Genomic DNA, 16,928 nt, shown 5'->3' with positions numbered 1-16,928 from the left:
CAGTGGACAGTAGCAGGGATGACAGAGTATAAGGGCTCTAGTGGGGGGAGGGAGGCTATGGGAGGGTGCCATCTGGGATGTGGGTGTATAGTTGAATAAAATGGTTTGGGATTTTCTGTGTGATATACACACACACACAAAATCAACAAATTTTTTTAAATGTATTATATTTGAGGAAGAAGCATGGAAATTTACGTCATGTTAATTAGTAGAGATGATAAACAATACCATTGAAATCTACCCGATGGCTTTATAGACATACACAGGCACCAAGGATCCAAGTGCAACCGATTATGACTAGTAATAATCAGATACACAGATTAGAGATGCATGCTCCAACATCTCAGTGTTAGTAGCAAAAACAATGAGTCTTTCTACATGGAACAATATATTCTAAAATGAAATGGGGATCTTTTGGAGATCTTCTTTAAAGGGTAAAAACTCATTCAATTTTATGTCTTACAGGGTTTATTCTGAGTTCAATATTGTATATATTAATTCAACTGTGAACCTAAAAATTTACAGCCACCTTTGAAAGAGATGTATCCTTGCTCTGGAATGTGTTACTGATTATGTTAAAGCTGTAATGAAATGCTTCTTCTAATCGTGTAGTTATTAAAAATTTTTTTTAAATTTACTTCATGTTAAATAGTAGAGGCGATAAATATTACCAGTGAAATCTACCTGATGACTTTATATCCATACTCAAGAACTAAGGAACTGAGTTTAACAGAGTGTAACTAGTAGATACATAGTACATAGAGATTAAAGACACATGTACAAACATGTAAGTGTTAGTAGCATTAAAAATGTAGGAAACAGCATATCTTAAAATGAAATGGAGATCTTTTAAAGGGTAAAAAGTCATTCAATTTTATGTCTTACAGGGCTTATACTGAGTTCAACATTGTATGGCTGTATTAATTCAACTGTGGACCTAAAAATTTACAGCCACCTTTGAAAGAGATGTATCCTTTCTCTGGAATGTGTTACTGAATATGTTAAAGATGTCATGAAATGCTTCTTCTAATCACATGGTTACTAAAATTTTTTAAAATTTTTAAAAAATAAAATAAACTTTAAAAAATCAGTATGTGAATTTTGGCTTGGGATTAGGACAGAATTCTTAATAATTTCTGTAATGACACTGTACTGATTGAAGTGTTTGTGAACTTGACACAAACCTAGGCATACCTGGGAAGAGAGAATCTCAATTGAGGAATTATCTCTGACAGATTGGCCTGTGGCATGTCTATGGGGCATTTTCTTAATTTCTAAGTGATGTAAGAGAACCCCATCCACTGTGGACAGTATAATCCCTGAGCAGATGGGCCTGGGCTGTATAAAAAAGGTAGTTGAGCAAGCCATGGGAAGTGAGCCAGTAAGCAGCTTTCCTCCATGGTCTGTGCTTCAGTTCCTGCTTCCAGGTTCTTCCTTCAATTTCTTCTTTGACTTCCCTTGATAATGAACTGTAGCCTGGAAGCCAAATAAACCCTTTCCTCCCCAAGCTGGTTTTATCACAGCAACACAAAGTAAACAAGACAGGCCCTGAACCTACTTCTGACATTTGGTACTAGGTATTTATGCAAAGTGTTATTCTCAACACTGGCAATTATAAAATCAAAATATTAATCAACTCTGAAAAACATTGAAGATGCTGTGAGTCCTGCAATATCAGGTACTCATCCAAGATTTAATTCTTTATGTAAAAATAAACAAGGACATCCACCTCATTAACGTACAAATTTCCTTTTATCTTTAGTAACTGGCTAAATTATATGTATAGCAAACATTGTTTTAAAATGAATTGCTTTATGGTTTATCAGTAGATGTTTGATCTGTGTATCTGTTTTATATACCTACAGACTGGTGATGAATGGAAATTTCTATGAAATTTTTTTTTTTTTTTTCTTTTTTGTTTTTTTTTTTTTTTTTTGTCTTTTTTGAGACAGGGTCTTCTTGTAGCCCCAGCTGTCCTAGAACTTACTATGTAGACCAGGCTGGCCTCAAACCTCACAAAGATCCGCCTGCCTCTGCCTCCCAAGTGCTGGGATTAAAGGCGTGCGCCACCACACCAGCTTGCTTTAGCTTCTTATCTGCAGCTTAACTAGGTAAGTGGGATGGCCGAGGGAAGGGTTAGTCCTTCAATATGTGTCATGTTCCTAGGAAGGTCTTCTTAAATCAAGACCTGTTTTCCTTTGTCCTGTCAAAAAGAGCCAACAGAGATGCCTGACAGGAGAAAAGGGGTAAAATTATGATGATTTCAGGCAGCCTGTTTCCTACTTGAGGACCACAACATGCATTCTAACACAGGAGGCTAGTTCTCTCACTTTAATTGCTTAAAGGCTCTCATGGTACCCCAGTCTCCACAAGCTTGCCTAGCATCTAGACAGCCTACCATTCTATGCACTCTTGGCCCTCTTCCTTGGAGCTCAAAGCACAAAGAATGTAGTAGGAGGCAGCCAAACTTTAACTACAGGGCAAGAGGACTACCTAGCAGAAAAACGGAAGAATGGTATCCAAGCTGATCTCTGACATGTCCCCCATAAACTTAGAACAATAATGGGAAAAGACAGTGACTTCACCAGCCAAAATTCTTTGATTTTTAAGAAGTTTTGATCTTGTTTCCTACAGAGGCTATAAAGAATAGCCCATGGACATGGAATTGTTGCGAAGGAAACGTAAACACTTTTACAAACGTACTTTTATGCTAGGGGAAGGCAAGAAAGTACCCAGAATAATGTAAAAACATCTGGTTGAAGCAACTGGACTCTATATACTATTGTGGGTAGGTGAATGTTAAAAATCACTTTGGAAAACCCTTTGGTGTTGTGAAGAATAGTAAATAACATATTACAAGTGATCCAGAAATTCCACTTCTGGTTATAAACTCAAGAAAATTAAGTATATATCTTTACCACAAATTCTATTCAACAATATAGAAGATTTACTCATAATGGGCCCAAAGTTGAAACTATCCAAATTCCTATCCACAGTAGGCTGTAAATGAAGTATTCAAACAAAATAATATTATACAACTATGAGGACGGGCAGTCAACTCCATGCAACCGTGGAATAAATACCATATGCAAAATGTTCAGTCAAAGAAGCCAAATATAGTATCTATGTATCATATGTTTCCATTTATATAAAGTGCAAAACAGGCAAACTAATCTTTCTTACTAGAAAGCAACATAGTGGCTATCAATAGGGTAGAGTGGGAAAGGAGGCTCCATGATGCCTCTGTTTCTTATATGTAAAGTGCAGCTCGCTTTTGATATTACAACACAATGTTGTTATCTTTTGATATCCACCCTTTTGATATTGCAACACAATGTTGTTATCTACAAAGTTCACCCTCCAGAACCACACGATCAGATTACTAAAGCAAAAAAGATCGCCAAAAAGAAAAATCTTGTGTTTTGAGTAAGTTTACAGTTTTGTGTTAGGTCACAGTCATAGTTATCCTCTACAAATGGATGTGTTGGGTCTGTTAAATCTATTGAATTGAGCATATACGTTGTGTTCACTTTTATGTGTTTATATTTATGGAAGAATGAGAAAAAATGACTCAAATTCTTCACCTACCTATTATGATTTTTTTGTTCTTTCTGACTGTGAACAGCCAATGGTTGGGTGTGTGTGTGTGTGTGTGTGTGTGTGTGTGCTGTGTTGTATTGTGGTGTTGTGTGTTTCTGCGGATTGAACCCAGGACCTTGGTAGGCAAGCACTCTGGCACAGAGCTACAACCCCCATCCCTGCCAGTGAGGCCTGAATGAACATTCTTTGAGCAGTGGCTTTAAAAAATGCTTGTACATTCCTGCTTCTGCTCTTGCTACTGTGCAGTTTCCATGAAAACATCCCCTTGCTACTCTGCTGAGGGAGGAAGCAGAGTACAGCCAAGCTGCCCTGTCTTCAGAGCCAAGGTCATCATCCTACAGGAGCCAAAAGTCAGCTGACTCGCAGGCAGGCAAAGGCACCACAGCAGACCAGAGAGCAGTCAAACCAGGCCCAGCATAAACCATCAAACTACAAGCTCATGAACAAAATAAACAATCATTTTAAGTACTAAGCTATTGAAAGGCTGTTAAGAAACATTTTTGTGGATTGACAAATGATAAAATCATACTTCAGGTTAAAATTCATAGATATAAGAAATTCAACAACACACACACAAAAAAATTGATTCATTCAATTCACCCATCTATTTTGAGCAAAGTCACACCCTATAAGAAAAAAACACCTACCTGGGATGCTAGGAACCCACAGAGCCAGTGCCCCCAAAACACAACATGACATCCAAATAAAATCCAGGCCCAAGGTAGCCAGAAACAATGGATAAACCAAACAACGACAGCTCTCTGCCACATCTGAAAGTTCTGTCCTTTCATTTTTCCCCAAATACACAGCAGCAAATGGCTGTTCCTTTTATCTCCCATTTTAAAAAATGTACTTTGTGGGGATGGAGAGATGACTCAGTGGTTTAAAGTACTGGCTGTTCTTGAAGAAGATCTGAGTTCAAATCCCAGCACTCACATGGTGGCTAATAACTACCTGCAATTCCAGTTCTGGGGAATTCAACACCTTCTGTTCTCCACAGGTACTGTGCAATAAGGTGAACTTCTTATTTTTTATTATTTATTATTTTGCAGGCATAAAATAAATTTTTAAAAAAGCACTTTGTTTGCTCTGCTCTATGTGAACAACTCTTGTACAATCTCCAACATGTTATATGGAGAGAGAATGAATATTATTTTCTGGTTTGGGCTTGGCCGTGTTTTATCATGGAGGTGAAAACAAGTGACTTTTTGGTTTCCCTTGGCAGCGCTTTCTCTGAGATAAACACTGACAGATGTGAACAGGCAGCTGGTCCTCAGCATCCACCCGGGCCACGGCTGTGTTACCTGGATTAACCTGAGCTTTTGCAGAACGCAAGACAGGCAGCAGCAGGAGCAGCACCAAGGGCATTCTGGGAATCAGGATCATTTCAGAAGTCGGTGTTGGAACTGGATCCTGCACCCCACAAAAAATGCAAGGAAACAAACAGAAAGAGAAGGAAGAGGGAAATGAGTGACGCAGGAACCACCAACACGAGTGAATGCAATCTTCACAGCTCATTCTGGCTTCTCGAAGTGCTTCTATCTGTATTTAGAACTTCAAATCATATACTGGATAATCACCTCATACAAGAATTTTACAATTTTATTAGACTATATGCTCCTGGAATTAAAATTAGCAAGACAATAGCAGGTAACAACATTTTACTGAAGTAAATACTGACTTAAATGGTAACAACAAAGTAAATTTATATCAGGTGATGTTTTCATATTGTCAACATTAGTTCTAACATTAAATTTAGAAAGACATTCAATAACTTTTATCTGTTTGCTTTTAAGAATATACAAGTTTGGGCTGGAGAGATGGCTCAGCAGTTAAGGGCACTGTCTGCTCTTGCAGAAGACCTGGATTCAAATCCCAGCACCCACATGGCAGCTGTCTATAACTCCAGCTCCAAGTAATCTGATGCCCTCTTCCGTCCTCCATGGGCACTGCATGACACAGGTGTACTTACATACTATATGCTGGCATAACACTCATACACATACAATAAAAATAAAATAAATTTTTAAAAAATAAAGAATATACAAATTCAATATCTTGATTCATTTGCTCTGGAGTGGTATCTGGGACTACGCATTATTTTTTTAGTTTCCTCCAAATAAATGATCATGTGACAATGCAATAGATATGGAGATATCAATATGAATCCAGACTTAGCTTAATTGAGGACTAGGTAGTTACATGTGGAAGTATTTATAGATATTTGTACATATACAAGTCACTATAATACATGTCCATATACTCCTCACGCTATCAGCTGAGAGGGCCTAGAGGCAACCACATTCTATCAGTGAGCATCCAGTGACAATGAGCAAACCACACCCAGCTCTTGGTTTCTAATTCAATTCTCCAGTAAAAAGAACGTGGTTCCTTGGGGGGAAATGACAGAATCCAAACTAGGTCAAGAAATATACAAGATGAGCCTGGAGTATCTGTTAGTACCAGAAATTTAGAAAATACAGAGAGAGAGAGAGAGAGAGAGAGAGAGAGAGAGAGAGAGAGAGAGAGAGAGAGAGAGAAACCAAAAGATCTCCCAGTAACCAAGCCTGGAAAAATTTGAGCCACAAAATAAATAAAGGAGTATTAGATTATAACTCAGAGTATAAAATAAATATGCATGAGTCCATACTGATGTTAATACATGACTGAATAAACAAATGAGGGAAAACAGACTGTTTCCCATACAACAACTTCCAAATTATTTATTTAGCTGATCTGCTTTTCAGGAGATGAAATCTAAGCACCTACCTTCTTCTAACTCCTTAAGTATATTTACAGAGTAACTTTCTTCCAAAGAGTGAAACATTATTATGGAGAGGAGAAAGAGAGTATATTTTCAGTGGAAAAATCTGTCAAACATTCCTGAAAGCTAGAGGTCAAGGTTAACATCAGTATTGAGAAGTCATACCGGCAATATGTGTCCTTGATAAGAGGGGATGGGACTTCACTTGAGGTCTGTGGTCCCTCCCCACAAACCACTACCTTTGTCTGTTCATGAGGAAATCATCAGACAAAAATCAAATGAAGGATATTCAACAAAATTCCCAACATAATTTTCAATACTGTCAGGGTCATCAAAAACCAGAAAGCCCGAGACATTATCACAGCTAAGGGGGAGTAAGGAAATATGATGACTAAGCAAGATATAGGGTGTGCTGTACTGGATACGGCTGGAATAGACTAAGACATCGGGGGAAACTGAGGAAGTCAGAGAGTAAGCTGTGGACTTTAGTTAACAACAACAATGCATCAGCATTGGTTCATTCATTTTGACAAATAGACTGTAGCCATGTACGATGTTAACTCATGTCAGGAGTGCAAGAATCTATATGCAATGTCCAGAGAACACAGGCAACCAAACACTGTATCCACTTTCAGAAACAGAACATAGAACAAAATTACAAGGGACGAAATCCCTTTAGGCAGCAATGCTTAGGGAAGGCTTCAGGGAGAGACCAGTATGAACAGTTTCTTGAAGGATAGGCAAGATTTGAGCAGGCAGTAGTAGAGACGGAGGAATAAAGTGATAAGCAGACGGCGCTTGATAGGCAAAAGTAGCTTTCCACGACGATTTCTAACTGTAGTATGCTGATCCACCTAAAAATTTATAATAATTTTTACATTTAATTATTAGTGTGGGAGTCAGTTCTCTCCTTCTACCACATACATTCTGGAGTTCAAACTCAGGTTGCCAGGCCTGGTCCAAAAATATATTTAAATTTTTATCTGTATTTATTTATTTATTTATTTATTTATTTGAGAGAGAGAGAGAGAGAGAGAGGAGAGAAAGAGAGAGAACCAGAGCACCACAGCATACATGTGGAGGTCAAAGGAAAATTTGTGGGAAGTGGTTCTCTACCAGGTAAATTCTAGGGATCAAACACAGGTCATCAAGCATGGCGGCAAGCACCTTTCCTACTGAGCCAGCTTACCAGCCCTAGAATTTTTATAAGTCAGATATTCAAATGGCTTTATCTGAAGAGATTGGAGCCAAAGGCTGTGCACAGAGCCCAAAAGCCATAGAGAAAAGCCAAGCAGCTGATAAAGCCCTTCTCTGCCCACTTTTGTGACTAACATAAACTCCTTTGGACAATTTATTCAAGCCTTAAAAAATAAAAGACAAAATGCAACAATTCATGATCAAATTATTGCCTTTTACTTATATTCAGCAACTATTTTTTCAAATATCCACGCACATGTGATCCAGACATCTGTAAAAGGACAGAGAAGAGCTGTGGAAATGACTCAGTCAGTAGAGTGCTTACTACACAAGTATGAGATACTGAGTTAAGTCCCCAGAACCCACCTAAGAAAAAAAAGCTGGGTACAGAGGCAAAGCTTAGCACTGTGGAGGGAGAGAAGTGAATCCTGGAGTCTTGCTGGCCAGCCAGTCACAAAACATTAGTAAGCTCTGGGTTCAGTGTGAGACACTGTCTCAAGAAATGAGGTCATCAAGGAATCAAGCAATCAAGGAAAGTATCCAATGTTGACAGCCTTACACGTGATAATTTGATTTTTTTGTGTGTATGTGGTGTGTGCATGTATGTACATATGTTTTCATGTGTGGGATCACGTATGTGTGTGTATCTGTGTGTGTGTAGGACAGAGGTTGACATCGGGTATCTTCTTGGATCAGACCACACTTTATTTATGGAGGCTCAGTCTCTCACTGAACCTGGAGCTCAATGACCAGTCTAGCTAGCCAGTTGTTTCCTTGTCTTTGCCTCCCACGCTCTAGGACTACAAGCAGGCTGCCACATTCACTCAACTTTTATGTTTGTTCTGGGAATCCAAACTCCTGTTCTCACACTTGTATGGCAAGTATTTTATCCACTGAGCCATCTTCCCAGCCCATAATTTGATTTGTATCAAGGAAAACGTGTTCTCTGTTAATGTCACTTGAATTCGTTTTTCTGACAAAAAGAAAACATTATTCCTGGCAGCAGGCGACAGAATCTCAAGCTTTCCAAACAACCCTGCGTATTCCAGAGTTGCAGTGTTGGGGGAACACTCCCTGCACCTCAAGAGTCATGTGTACTACTGAGAGATAGTATTTATCAGTAACTTTTATACATCAATAGAGTGGGTGTTGAGAATCGCACCTCATATCTTCCTGTTCTAGAATGTTCTGCACACTTTTTCAGCCCCTTCCAAATGCATCATGAGTTCCACAGTCCTGTGGGAAGGAATTAGCATCTCCCTTCTGCAAGCAGTAAAGTAAGGTCACTTCACCCACAGCCTGGGCAGTTTCAGCTGGTCTGGTTGTTATTTCCCATTCATTACTCTGAGTGTAATTCATGTCTTTACCTATCTGTCTACCAAGTCAGACCACGAGTCGTTTAAGATTAGGGATCTTTTTTGTCCCTGTTTCAAAATGAGATTGATTTTGACTTTCCTGGACCACAAAGGTAGGAAAAGACATGGTTAGCATTGACTCAATCCCTCTGACTCCAAGACCAATATTTCTCTGTCCATAGCCCAGTACTTTCCAAGGAACATCAGTGGACATGTGGCTCAAAGAAAGTATGTAGTAAGGAATCCCATTTTCTCTCTCTTCAGTGAAAACCCTCTTCTCTTCCCAGGTTTAGTGAACGTTCTTAGTTGGATGTAGAGGAAGCTGTGCTTCAGAGCTTACCATAAACTACACAAGATCTCATGAAAGATGATTGGCGCTCCACCTCCGAACTTCCCACACCAGGATGTGGACATTCCAGGATGTTAGGAAGCAAATGGAAGGTCAGACAGGAGTGTGGCATCCACACCAAAAAACTTTCCAAGCGGGGAAAAAAAACAAGAGTATGATAGGTCCAACTTCTTAGTAATTATCTCTGAACTCAGAAGAGCTTCTGAAAGAGCTTCTCAACCATAGCCAAAACCACATCATGGTGGAAGATCAAGTCACTGGCACATCTCCCTGGTCCATGGAGGGCTCTCATAAGATGACCCAGTGGCCAGTCCTGAGCCTCCTGCACCATAGGTAATCCACCCAGAGACTACACTCCTCTTTTGCAACTGTCTTGGCACATCAGAGCATCTCTTAGTAACAAGCTTTGCAGTATGATCAAGTAGGAGAGAGAGCGAAGAATCTTTGGAGTCAGTGCTGAAATTATTTTTGAGCATCTAAGGAATAAAGCATGAACAAAACACTAAGGCCTCCCTCTCATCTAATTCACATGCCTTGTAATCTCAGAGCAAGGTCTGCCTCCCTGTGCTAGTGGAAACCTCAGCCTTCTGGCTGCTCAAAACACAAGCCCCACTGCAAAAGTCTACTTTTTCATGATATAACTATATACAAGATAGATGGTAGAGGAAATGAATGAATAAATGGATAGCTGATAGATACATGCATAAATAATAGATAAATGATGGCTAGATAGATGATAGATTATAGACAATAAATGATTTATTGATAGATGACAGATACATAGATAATAAATGGTTAATAGATAACAAATGATTGATAGATGACAGTTTATTGATTGAGATACATACGATAAATAAAGATAGATGGCTATAGAAGACATATATAAAGGTAGATTAAATAGATTTAGAGGATACGGATGCAAATACAAATTTAATAAAACTAGAACTGTCTTACAAATATAACTATAACATCACAGGTATAATATTAGTTTTAGGGAACATTAATTTTTAATTGCCCCTTATTTTCACCCCTGTCATAATGTGAAAAGTAGTCAGATCAGGTAACCCTGGGATCTTTCATCCTGAGAAAATGGAAAGCTATAGCAGTCCCGTTCTTCCCAAGCCCCTTAGAGTCAGCAAAATGAGTTCTTTATCCTCATGTGTAAATACCAACAAAACTAATCTTTTTCAAAGCAGAAGTGGGGGTATATCCTACTTCAAGAAATTTCTGAACTTATCTAACCACCAGTTGTTCATAAATCATGAAGAGCTCATCCACATTACAGAACAGTTCTTTTCAAAAGAACTTTGCTGGATGGTTTTTAAATAACAAGTCCCACACAGTACATTTAAAATAACATTTGGTATTTTTGAGTTCCATCTACTTACCAAAGTCATAAATCACTGAATGAGTAGCCAACACTAATAAAGGATCCGGTATGGGGAAACTTTAAACAGCAAATCTTTTCAGTACATTCAAAATATGATTCAACACACCAAAGTCCTGTTTATATGCAACTTTTCAGGAATGTGGCTTATGTGCAAAACAAGGCATGCCTGGTAATTCTTCCCAGACTGTACACCTTCCCAAACCCCAGAGCTAGGACTAATCTGAGGTGATTCTGACTTCTAAGGAAGAAAGTTCATAGACTTTCTTTAGGGACCTTAATAAAGCTTATGACAAGGACCACAGAGGAAATACGCCCCTCCTGGAAATTCAGCTCATGCCTTCAGCCCAAGATAGCTGGAAAGGCTATAGTGGGGTGGGGGGCGATGAGATGAAGAGACATAGGTCAAGCTGTAACTGACATAAATGTGGGTGGCACCCATTTGTATGTACATGGAAGACTAGGTTTCGGTGAGAAGAAATTCCACATTTCAGGGCTATGTATTTAATTCTGAAGACATTAGAGGACATTCAAGACTTGTTTTTCCTCTGCTGAGTTAAATTCATTTCAAATTCAACAAATATGTAGAGTAATCATTGGAGTATTTCATATTCAGCACAAATATGCAGAAATGACCTTGGTTTTGGCAGGAAATGGTCCCCAAACACACATACACAGTCAAACAACAAACCCATCCCAAAATGTCCATGTTTTATCTTTATTCCTCAGGACTTGTCAGTCTTCCTCACTCCCTTTCCTCTGGGAATCTCAATCTTGTGCTTCTCCATATGATGCCCTCAGGCCTGGACCAAAATCTCAGAATGGGCCAATGAGTGCTGGAGAATACCAGATGAGTCCCCAGTCACCTGGGGTGATCCTTACTGCTTAGCGTGGAATGGGACAGTCAGTGCTAAATCTGCCTGTGTAGAGAACTTTGTGCCCCTCCACCTCTGTCTTTTCATCTGTAAAATGGAGACAACCCAAATTTGTAAAGGAACGGAGGGAAGAGTGAACCAGACAGCTCCCATTCCCTCATTCCTCTTCTAAGATTGGAGGAAGATGCTGAGCAAATTCATTGTCACTGAAGACTCTTCCAGGGCAGAGGGTAGTCAGCAAACATAGACCATGAAACATCTTTTTATCTCTTTTTATTTGTGTATTATGCTCCATTAGAATGTTAAACAATGCCATCACATGGTTATCAGGAAGAAGGGGAAGCATGAATACAAAGTAAAAGCAGAGAGCTTTCTAAACAACAGTGGTCAGCACTGCATCCAATGAAACATTTCTTGACTTGCCAAGACCTTAGGCAAGACCTCACTGAGCTCCAATAGCCCCCGGATCTTCATTCAGATGTTTTCCCCCTACCTCTGACCAAGTCATGAGACTTGGAAGGTCAGCATGAGGGATAGTGGTCAGAGGGCTTGGGAGGTCACTGAAGAGCTTACTAGTCTTCAAAACCACAGAACCACAATATTGAAAACTTGAGGAGACCTGAGATCTCATCTTTCCCAACCCTCTCCAGTTAGATGACTTTTTCTCCAGGGCAGCTGGCCAGAGGCAGGGTCAGGTTTCTGGTTATGTGGTCTGGCACTCACTCTCTATCACTCTGCCGCTCCTAGCCCAAGCACCTGCTTTTCCCTCTTAAAACACAGAGCCACACATACCTTCTTTGAATCCTATCATCTGTCTCCTGTTTTCTTTAAACCAGAGCAGTTACTAGGAAGATCTCTATGGTGGTCCACAGATTTTGTTGGTGTTCCAGCTGATGATCCAAGCTGAGGTCCCAGTGGACAACAGTATCTACTCTCGTACTTGGGGTGAGGAAGCCTCAAGGTGAGCCCAGATATAGCCACTATCTTCCTGCAACTGTAAGGTAGGTCCTGAGCAAGAGTAGCTGAGCTCAGTCACCTCAGAATCATGAGGCATATAAGAAGTTTTGGATTTTGTCCCACAGGTTTTGAGGTGATCTATTATAAAGCAAGAAATAAGTGAAACAAGTTCCTCCAATAAAGCCTAGTTTTGTTTTAACATTGCTTGGTGTTTAGTTCATCAGTGATCTGTCCAGCACTTTGAAATCCAGAATGATGGGCTTAGGTCATATGGTAAAGGAGTCAAATGGGAATCAGTAACAACCAAGGACTCCGTCTCTGTCTTTACTCCTAGAAGTGACTCTGGTGGCAAAACTGCCTTTCCCTCAAAGTCTCAGTGGTGAACCCGGAAACAGCATCTGATCCAGATTGCATTCGCTTTATTTGCCCTCTGGGTGGCACACTGGGTGCTCTGCCTCTTCCCTCCCTCCCTGGCTGCGTCTGCTCAGTCACCTTAACTGAAGCCAAACTTGGTAGACTTGTGTTACTGTCATCTTACTCTCACCAGATATAGAGATCTGGCACAAACTTGAACCTTGGCATCTCTGTTTCCTCATCTGTAAAAAGTAGGTAATAATGACACATGTCCTTCATGAATGTTGCGAGAATAACTCATAAGGGCTTAGAGCAGTGCCTGGTACATTAATGTAAATACTTATTTGAATCTCTCTCTCTCTCTCTCTCTCTCTCTCTCTCTGTATACGTGTGTGCATGTTTACATTTACATGTGTGGAGACTAGAGGTCACAACAGGTGTCTTACTCAATCACCCTTCACCTTATTTTTTGAGACAGGGTCTCTCACTGAACCTGGAACTCTCTGACTTGGCTAGCCTGACTGGCCAGGAAGCCCCAGATTTCCTCCTGTTTCTGCCCCCGCAGTGTTAGGATTACAGGCTTGTTTTGTCTCCAACTTTTTTTTCAACATGAGTACTGGGGCTCAAACTCAGGTACTCTTGCCTACACAGCAAGCACTTTGTTGACTAAACATCTCCTCAGCCCTTGGATTCCTATTTTATGGTGCCTGGTATTGTCTCCTCAGTAGATTTGCAAGTTAGGTGTAGAAAACACACAGTCCCCAGACATATTTTTTTATTTTGGTGTCACTTAACATCTACTTACTAGGTTCACAGAGAACAACTGGAAGGTGACTAGTAAGTCATTAAAAACATAATAGATTTCAAGAAACAACACAAATGACTTGCCTTTGACCAGAACACTCAATGTTTTCATTTTTAAATTTATTTATTTTTATTTTATGTGTACGAGTGTTTTGCCTGTATGTAGATAAGTGCACCATGTGCATGCAATGCCCATGGAGGCCAGAAGATGGCACTGGGTTCCCTAGACCTAGAGTTATAGAAGGTTGTTAGCCACCATGTGGGTGCTGGGAACTGAACCTGGGTCCTCAGGAAGAACAGACAGCACTCTTAACCACTGAGCCATCTCTCCAACCCCCAAGCACTCTAAATTTTGCTGGGTATGTCCACTACTCACGAACCTCTGGAGAAAGAGATGTAAGCTTCAGCAATCATCACAGACCTGTGTGCTTAACTACAAATTGGCACAGAAGTCAGCCTTAGGCTGAGAACTGGGTGGAGGCCACATCTGTGGGGACAGTAGTATGAGCATGCCACATGACACTGTGCTGTTCCTTCCCTGAGTGTGAGCTACATACACCCCAACAACCTTCCAGTCCAGCTGCCCAAAGCCACAGGGTCATGAGCTTGTTTTGTTTGCAACACAGCTGCAAGAATCGCTCTCCTCCACCAGCCTGTGGCTGTGCCCTTCTTAAGAACACACAACTCTGTTGGGAGGTTTACTTTGTACACAGGCTCAGTCAGCATGGACTTGAAGCATCCCTGTGATGTAGATCAGTTCCATTTGGTTCAGCTATAGGAAACTCTCTTGAACCCAAAAAACATGCCACTGAACCCTGCTTCCTGGTCCATGTAAAGCCCTCCATTACGAGAGACTTGGGCCCCTTTCCTGGGCACCAACCACATCAGCCCTTTGGCAGAGTAACCTACATGTCTTTCCTTTCACACATTCAGGATACAGGTAATCAAAGCTCATCCTGGTATTTTTTTCCATAAAGGCCTCCTTCCTTTCCTGAGCCATTAGCTGAAGGCGGCAGAGGGGATTTTACCTCTCTGGCCTTTGCAACTATGTTCTGTAGTGATAAACAGTATGAGTCAAACATTTCTAAGCTTTTCCTTCCTTAAGTTGCTTTTGACAGGTACTTTTGTGGCAAATTGATCAGCTTGTCCCACATCTCCATGAATGCAATACCTACAAGCCCCCCTCATAGTCTCTAAGGCTCAAAAGTCTTAGGAAAGAAAAAACTGTCATAAACTTAACCTGCCTGTTTCCCTTTGATTTTAAGAAAATTATGGCAAAATGGAAGATACGGAACTACACATGTATTTGCCCTCTAACCTATAGACACTAAAGCAAAGGCTCCCAAGCTTTTGTACCTTGGACAAATCTGAGCCTGAAAACCTCATTCAGCTACTGGTTTAGGACCAAGTGTCTGGGATTAAGTTCTTGGTCCCTAACCCTTCCACTAAGCAACTCACTCCCTCAGCACCCACAGCTTCTGTAATCCTTGTCAAAAAACCATGTTGATCAATAGAAGCTCTGCCTCGAACCCTTTCCATTTCCTGTTTCCTTCATGTTGCTGGCTGAACATTCCCTTCCGTGTTGCTCTCACTGGCAGCCACTGAACCAAGCAGTGCAGAAAATGTAAGTTTATTGACAGGGATTAAACACCTGCAGCTTCCATTTGTACTCAGGAGTTTCCTCCGAGTCACCAGGACCTGGTATTTACACCTGGTGTGTAAGGTATCCTCTCCATCCTTCCACACCCATTTCTCTCTACTTCCTACCTCAGCTCAAAGTCACCACAGCTCAAGTACAAGATCAAAGACTCACCTAATGCTGGTCCACAGCTTCTCAAATCCAATCTCGGAGGGCTCACGGTTGAGGCTATTTCTACCAACTCCAGCTCTCCTACAGAAAGACATGCTTTCCCTTGGGTAAGAGGTCATGACTTGGAGTTGAACCATTTTACCAGGTATATCCATGATGTGCTTCAAACTTCTGCTCTGAGCTCCTATCTGATTCATTTCACTCCACATTTGGGCTCGGGTGATTGGTTTGGAATTATACATGTATCTGAATGAAGCATTTGTTAGCAGTAATAATATCTTTTTGAGACAGTATTTCACATGTAGCCAAGGCTGACCTAGAGCTCATTATGTAGTCCAAGTTGGTCTTGAACTTGTGACCCTCCTGTCTCTACCTCTTGAGTGATATAATATGCTTATGCATGTCCCCTCACTGCGTATGCTGTGAGCTACTGAAAGGGAGGAACTTGTCACCATCTTCTGTAGAATCCCAGCAAATGTGATGATGGTCAGTGACTGTGTTGGGCAGATGGCAGGATGGTGGTGGGGGTTATTCGATGTCCAGGAACAGCTATTGGCCTGTAAACCTCACTGCCAAGAATGGAGAGAATGTAGAATGCTGGTGTGTTCCATTAGGTCCTTCCTTTGTGGCATTCTTTCCGGACCATAATAACCTGTCTCCTCCCTTTCTAGACTGTTGACTCTATGCACCATAATTCAACAGGTAACTGCATGGCGTCCTTTACTGCTTCCCAGTTTTGCTTATGTATGTGTGTGAGAATTTTATCTCCTCAGTAAGGAGGAAAGAAGCAGAAACTGACAGTAAACTTATCTATGGGGCCTGGGTTCTAGCTCCAGGTCTATCATGAATCTCCCTAAAGTCTGAACAAGCATGCTATTCCCTTAATGGGCTCGACTATTTCATTTGAAGGAAAGATGTGGCTAAAGGAGAATGGAGGGACTCCAAGACACCTCCAAGCCCTGATGGTCTAAATTATTTTTAAGGAATATTTTTAATTTATTCTTTGATCATTTCATAGATATATATAATGTATCTTGATCAGATCCATGCCCTCCCACACCTGCTAGACCCCACCACAATATCCCCCTCCCACCTTCATGTTCTCTTCTTTTTAAAATAAGCACTGAGTCCAATCAGTACTGCCTACATGTGTGTGGGTATGGGGCTGTCCACTGGAGTATGGATAATCTAGCAATGACCCAGTCCTAAAGAAAAATGACTCCCACCTCCTCTGGCAGTCATCAACTGCCATTAGCTTCTCAGCTAGGGGTGGGACCTCCCAAACCCCTCCCCTAACCATGCTGGCTTGATCTTATGCAGGTCTTGTGCACGTAACCAAATCCTCTGTGAATTCATGAGCACAATGGCCAGGACCCATGTACAGCATTTCCTAGCATTCCTCCCAATCCTCTCCTGCATTCATTCAGCCCCTTCTTCTGTGATGTTCCCTGAGCTTTGGGGAGGGGGATGATATAG

General features: G+C 40.8%; 1 protein-coding gene across 5 annotated transcripts in view; it reads right to left on the bottom strand.

The window, feature by feature from the left end:
• The window catches only part of Ddr2 (discoidin domain receptor tyrosine kinase 2), a 172,009-nt gene that overhangs the window by 82,569 nt on the left and 72,512 nt on the right, over positions 1-16,928 (bottom strand). For 3 of the 5 annotated variants that reach the window (XM_017802204.2, XM_008849081.3, XM_029554063.1), the window contains one exon: positions 4,905-5,013. The exons of the other annotated variants lie outside the window; for them this stretch is intronic. In XM_017802204.2, the coding sequence (XP_017657693.1) occupies positions 4,905-5,013 (109 nt within the window). The remainder of the gene's footprint in view (positions 1-4,904; positions 5,014-16,928) is intronic. 5 annotated transcript variants of the gene reach the window in all.

Source organism: Nannospalax galili, unplaced genomic scaffold (assembly GCF_000622305.1).
Source record: "Nannospalax galili isolate Female #2095 unplaced genomic scaffold, S.galili_v1.0 scaffold884, whole genome shotgun sequence".
Taxonomy (NCBI): domain Eukaryota; kingdom Metazoa; phylum Chordata; class Mammalia; order Rodentia; family Spalacidae; genus Nannospalax; species Nannospalax galili.
The sequence above is the reverse complement of the archived record's forward strand: the minus strand, read 5'-3'. Positions and strand labels throughout refer to the sequence as shown.